The sequence below is a fragment of the Carassius carassius genome, chromosome 4 (genome assembly GCF_963082965.1).
Source record: "Carassius carassius chromosome 4, fCarCar2.1, whole genome shotgun sequence".
NCBI lineage: Eukaryota > Metazoa > Chordata > Actinopteri > Cypriniformes > Cyprinidae > Carassius > Carassius carassius.
This window is the reverse complement of record NC_081758.1, coordinates 22655373-22661641: the sequence shown is the minus strand read 5'-3', so window position 1 is coordinate 22661641 and position 6269 is coordinate 22655373. Positions and strand designations below refer to the sequence as shown.

The following is a 6269-nucleotide window of genomic DNA, read 5'->3' as shown; positions in this document are numbered from 1 at the left end:
TGAATTTAATTGAATATTTAATAGCAAATTAATAGTTATTTAATAGCAGAAATGAAAATAGCCTATACAAGTTTAGAATTGGTTGTATGACAGTTTTATTAATAGGCATTAGAAACAGAGTAAGTTTTATTAGGCTACATGAGCTTTTATTAAACAAGCAAAAACTTTTTCAACCATGAATGAACTTTAGTAGGCCCAGTGCAGAGTAAATGCAACTTACATGTATTTTCCAAATGTATTTATTTTCTGAGCTGATTCATAGCTTCAGCAATGTGAGCAATACTTACAATAAACAGTCAAAACTAGTACAAACAGGGACGTTGGAGAACGCGTGGTGACAGCAGAGTCTGTTTAGTGAACCGGTTCTTAGAAACGAACCGTTCAAAAGAACCGATTCGCGGAAATCAGTCGGACTTCCCAACCCTGTCTGACTGCTCCCATAAGCCCTATATATTACTAGCGAAACAAGCTTTACCTTCAGTGAACGCAGGGAAGAGGCGCGATTGGCTGAGAACAGCATCGCTCAGACACAAAACCGAGGATCAAGCCTGACCATCCGGACTACAGCAGATCAAACTCACACGGACATCCTCGCACACTCTGTACAGGGACTGTGGTAACTGCTGCTTGAGCGTCTATCTCTGTAAATGTGAATTTGGGCTTTTCTTTTTGAGTATAGAAAAGTGACATCTTGTTTAAGTTTCCCCTTTCTTTTTCTCGCTGTTTGCCTTATTTTGGGGGTCCGTGTGATGCTCTCTCTCTCTCTCAAGAGACAAGAGTTTGGAAACGCATTCAGCACTGATATACTGCACCTAGATCAGCTAACACTCCCGTACCTCCAGCATGGATCGCTGTCAACGACTGTTTATCCTCCTTTTGGGATGGGGTTATCTGTTTTGTGGATACTGTGCTGTGCTTAAAACACCCTTCATGGGTTTCTCAAAAGACATGCAGTTTGGACAAAAAGTGGAAGCGCAAGATAAGCAACATGTAAAGAAAGCCGAGCAGGACACGCTGTCAGAACACATGCAGATGCTCTACGCCAAATTCACCAGCGCGGGATTCCCTCTCAAAGATGGGAACACTGTCCGCAGCTTCAAAGGACATTTGGGTAGGTGTTAAATTCATTTAATAGTAAATTACTAAATGCAGTAATTGATTTGTAATTGTTTTCTCTTAAGTTAGTTAAAGTTTGTTAGTTTGCTCTTAAAGGGATAAGTCACCCACAACTGAAAATTTCTCGTCATTAATCACCCTATTGTTTTCATCAAAATCGTGTGACCCCCCCCCCCCCCCCCCCCCGTAAAACGCAAAAAAATGCTTGACAACATGTTTAAACTCACTTTAACTTAATCTTTTTCCAAATATGAAAACGACTAAAACTGTCAGTCCCTGACGTCTCCTGTATGAATAAATAATAACAGTTTAATAAGTGAACTATCTCTTTAAGACAGCTTGTGCTGCAGACGGTGCAATTACACCTGTTGATTTCTGTTTGCTTCTTGAGACCTCCGCTCGGTGTGAATAGCTCACCCTATAACTTTTCATTAACCTTTTTAAATGTTATTTTTAAAGCTTTTAAAGGATGTTATTCAATGTCGATAGACGTAATGACCCAACTCTACATCGGATGTGTTGCTCTTGATCGTAAAACTAGCGGTCAATGTTTTGCAAGTGGATTCAACAATTCCGATACTGCTCTGTTATTTTTTAAATAAAACTTACTTTTGATATACTTTAATAGCTGATATGACTAAGAACTTTTCGCTCGTGCGGAGAAGTGCGCTTCTTGGCTCATGCTGAGACGCTCGTGTGATAGTCACACTGCGCCAGTGTTGCCAGATCAAAACAAGCTCGAATCAAGCGACTTTCCACACCAAAGTGGCGTAGTCTCTTCAGTTATTATGTAGCCATAAAAATAAACTAGCATCGAAATCACTGAATTAATCTCTTTCGTGCATAATGATGCATCACTAAGATGGTAAAGGATGATTAATGACATTATGGAACGTGCAAGGCTTTGGTGATTGTTCGTACATAGTTCGAAAAAAATCCACCAAAAAGTGCAACACGCCAATTTCCACATTTATAAGAGACTGAAAAAAAACGAGCCCAGAGCTGCCTATAACTAGTGGGCCATATGACAGCACAGTAGTGCACTCATACCGCCCTCTAGTGTTCAGTTCTGGACTTATTATGTTTGATACATGCATTGATTTCTAACTCTTTCTTTATTAAAACTCAGTGGGCATATGTCAACGAGAAACCCATAGACTAAGTTTGTCTTTTGAAATATGAGTTTCAGCTGAAGATCGATAATAATGCGATGCTTTTCTGAATTTGTGTTTTTTTTTCCTTTTAGGGACTATCAACAATAAGCAGTTACAGATCTTCAACCTCACTTCCCTCACTAAGTCTGAGGACGTTCTCTCAGCAACGTTGCACTACTACATTGGTGACCTGCAGAACAGCAGCCACAGATGCACAAGGCACAAGAGCTGTGCTCACCATAACCTCAGGAGGCAAGGTCATATTCACCTAGATGTCTGGAGCTTCAGCTTGGTGGATAACACCATCAGAACAGTCGGCCATTTCTCCATTAACATCTCCACAATGTACCAGGACTTCATATCATGGCAGTGGAAAGACATTACTCGTGTAGTCAACCAAGCTAAGCAACACAACCAGCTTCTCATAGGCATTGACACCGACTCAAAAGGAAGTCAACCTTGGAAGAAACTCTTGTCTGATAGTTCTCCTTACATTTTGGTCTACGCAAATGACTCGGCTATCTCAGAGCCTGAGAGTGTAGTGTCCACCCTGCAGAGACACAAAAGCAGACTAGTGCCAAATCTTCATATGCTCGAAATACATAATCGCAGTGCCTCCTCACAACATCGGACCAAGAGGTCTGCCAACATCCTGCTGCCGCTACAGAACAATGAGCTTCCAGGCCCAGAGTACCCTTATGAGATACCTACATGGGACGAGACCAGCCCTTATGATCCAATGGAGAGTAAACCAGTCAAGCGCCCTCGCAAGAAGCCTCGCAAAAATCCACGACATAAGAACCCTCTTCTGCAGTTTGATGAGCAGACCATTAAGAAAGCACGTAAAAAGCAATGGAACGAGCCAAAGAACTGTGCTCGCAGATATTTAAAGGTTGATTTTGCAGATATCGGCTGGAGCGAGTGGATTATCTCCCCCAAGTCTTTTGATGCGTACTACTGCTCGGGGTCATGTCAGTTCCCCATGCCAAAGGTATGTGACTTATTTATGGTTACAAAAAACGAAAATGTTTTCTTTTTGATAGAAATCAGTTAGATGGACTGTTTTATTTTTAATTTAGCAAGAAGTCAAGCTGTTTTGTTAAATGAAGCACCCATTGCGTTATTTGTTGTAATACAATCAACTTGAGAAGCGAGTAACTAGAGCAGAGGGGAAATGGACGGATGCAGGCATGAAGAGAAGTGATTTATAAGCAGCACCTAGTGGCAGTCAGGAGAAAACTGTGACTCATTCAGCTGGACACTGTGGGCAGCAGCACAGCAGTTCATTACGCTTCCATTAGTACACCATTCATCTCATCCTCATTATAAAACCTGCCCTTTGCCACTTTGAGATGTTACTACCAATGGTTTTCCCTTTCAAGTTAAAGAAACAAGAAGTCTTCAGTAATGTGGTAGTTTTTTACTACCATTTTATATTTCTGTAGTAAAGCTGATTATAGAAAACCAAGATCCAGTTGTGTCGTATTCTAAAATGTGTGGCTGAAACTATTAGCATCCCTCCAAATAAGAAAAGATTTACATTTTGATCTTGTTTTAGCAAATTTGGGATGCACAATGTATATCATAGAAGATAAATGAGATATTAGTGATTTAAATGATCAGTGTCAGTGGTTCTTTAATTGCACATATCCATTTCCTCTTTTTCTCAGATGACCATTGTCTTGACAGTCACTTAAAGTTAATCTTTAAAAACCATAATAATGTAGTAAGACTGTTAAATGTCATGTTTAGCAAATCTCAAAACGATTATCCGTTTATCATAATGTACATTGTAATTCTGAAATTCACTTTAGCTTTAAAATGGTTTATTTTAGTTTTTAGTAAAATATTATCAGTTTACAATTTATCAGTTACTGGTCAGAATTGTAACATTGGTGCATTTCGTATTGAATTGTAACATTGGTGGTTTTAGTAATTTTATGTGCTTTTGACATTTTTATTAGTTTTTGTTTTATAAAAAAAAATATTTATAGATTTAGTCATTTTAGTACTTCAACTTTTCAGGCACCGACATTTCTTATTTTCATTGCATTTTCAGATTGTTTTTTTAGCTTGCGTTGCTCTTTTTAAATGATTCTGAGCAGGTTTCCTTTCAGAGACATTGGAACATGGCTGGATTAGCATGAAACCATACTGAATGTTAAAGTTCTTTTTACACCCTTTGGTGCTTTTAAGTGGTTTATCCAAAAACAAAACTGTACTGTCCTAAACCCAATACTAACTTCTGAAAATTGTCTGACCTCATGAAGTTTTTACCTCCTGCAGTCTCTGAAACCATCAAACCACGCTACCATTCAGAGCATCGTGCGTGCAGTGGGGGTGGTCCCGGGCATCCCAGAGCCCTGCTGTGTACCAGAGAAGATGTCTTCCCTCAGCATCCTCTTCTTTGATGAAGACAAGAATGTGGTCCTCAAGGTCTACCCAAACATGACAGTGGACTCCTGTGCCTGTCGGTAAACACTTTGGTCTTTTCTTCCAGCCTCCCTCCCTCAAACTGATTCCAAATTTTTGCACTGGAAGAAAGACTGAAGATGTTCATTTCATAACCCTTGAATAACTATCTCCAGCTTTAAGGATTGTGAAGAGCAAAGTGCTTTTCCAGAAGGAATTCATTACTGTTAGCAGGAGGCATCAAGCATCAGTAGAGATATGAGCATATGAATAGACTGTCTGTCAGTGTTTGACCAGGATGTTCTCATGTTTCTATAACCTCAGCAGTTAAGCATACAGGGGACAAACATTTGCTGTCATCCATATTTTTTCTGTACAATTTGTATAATCTGTCATTATTATAGCTATATTTTTGCTACGGAGGCATTGATTGACTCTCATTGTTCATATTCTATGGCTGCTATACCGAGGTAGACTTTACTCCAGAGCCGAAATATACTGAAAACTGGACTTTTGGAAAAAAGGAAAAGAAAAGGAATCTCTTTTTGTTATGTCTGTCAAAAAATGAATTTATATGAAAATGATTGCCTATATAAGTTACATATTCAGTTTTCCACATTAAGCTTAAAACAGTGTTTTATTTCTGGTTGATTCTGTATTGAATGTCTTTAATCGTCAGGAAATATATATATATATATATATATATATATATATATATATATAGTCTCCAAAAATGTGCATTGTTACAAACTTACCTGTAATAGTGTTACATCATGTTTCTGTCTGACCTACTAATACAAGGTTGCATCCTCACATTTAGCTGAATTCATAATGTATATGCACGCATTCTGTTTCTGTTTTGCTATGTGTGTGGGAAAAAAATTCTGTCATTCCTCTGAAAACCGCAAATAGATTTCAAAAGACCAGATGCTATATTATGAGCAATGTTTCGAATTATATGTTCAGGAAGAGGATTATGAAAATTGTATGTAGATTATATTAAGCCTTTGTCTCTTTAACACAACTGCCTATAAAGTGCCTTACCACATTAAAAAGGTTCATCATACATTAAAATGAATATTCCACTAGAATATTTATATTTCACAAAGATGAGTGTAACTTATGCAATGTTTTATTTTTGCAGAATATTTTTAGTCTATCAGTTTATTTAGATAAAATCTGATATTTCGTTTCAGTAATGATTTCTGTATACATTTTGTACTGTTTTTACTTTGAGATTAGCATAGAACTAAAGCAACGACATATCATAAGCTGCATGTTCATAAACAGGGTGAGTTAAAGTTGGAGTTTTTTGTTGCTGTAAATTCAACCTATGGACAACAGAGAAATGTACACATATATGTAAAAGTGGGCTATTATCTTAATATATAATATATACATCAAGAAACACTATGTAAAGCACTCCTTTAGCAGTTGTGTAATATATTTTTAGGCTTCCACCACACTGTGTGTTTTGTAAATGTTAAAGGGTGTGCTTTGTATTATAAGCCTCATAAGAAATTATATTTGTATATGGAAATGACCTTTAAAAGCATTTATTTATTTTCTGTACGATGCCTTCTGGAT

General features: G+C 37.7%; 1 protein-coding gene across 1 annotated transcript; it reads left to right on the top strand.

The window, feature by feature from the left end:
* The first annotated feature begins 245 nt into the window (after window positions 1-245).
* LOC132139515 (bone morphogenetic protein 3-like) lies at window positions 246-5372 on the top strand. Its single transcript, XM_059547919.1, has 3 exons — window positions 246-1111; window positions 2363-3261; window positions 4557-5372. Exons 1-3 carry the CDS (start codon window positions 844-846, stop codon window positions 4746-4748), a joined length of 1359 nt encoding a protein of 452 aa, XP_059403902.1. The 5' UTR covers window positions 246-843; the 3' UTR covers window positions 4749-5372.
* The last annotated feature ends 897 nt before the right edge of the window (window positions 5373-6269 follow it).

Excerpts from the sequence above, each read along its gene's own strand:
- LOC132139515 (XM_059547919.1), top strand. The coding sequence starts at position 844 with ATGGATCGCTGTCAACGACTGTTTATCCTCCTTTTGGGATGGGGTTAT. Across the intron at positions 1,112-2,362 it reads CAGCTTCAAAGGACATTTGG|GGACTATCAACAATAAGCAG; the intron begins GTAGGTGTTAAA and ends TTTTCCTTTTAG. Across the intron at positions 3,262-4,556 it reads GTCAGTTCCCCATGCCAAAG|TCTCTGAAACCATCAAACCA; the intron begins GTATGTGACTTA and ends TACCTCCTGCAG.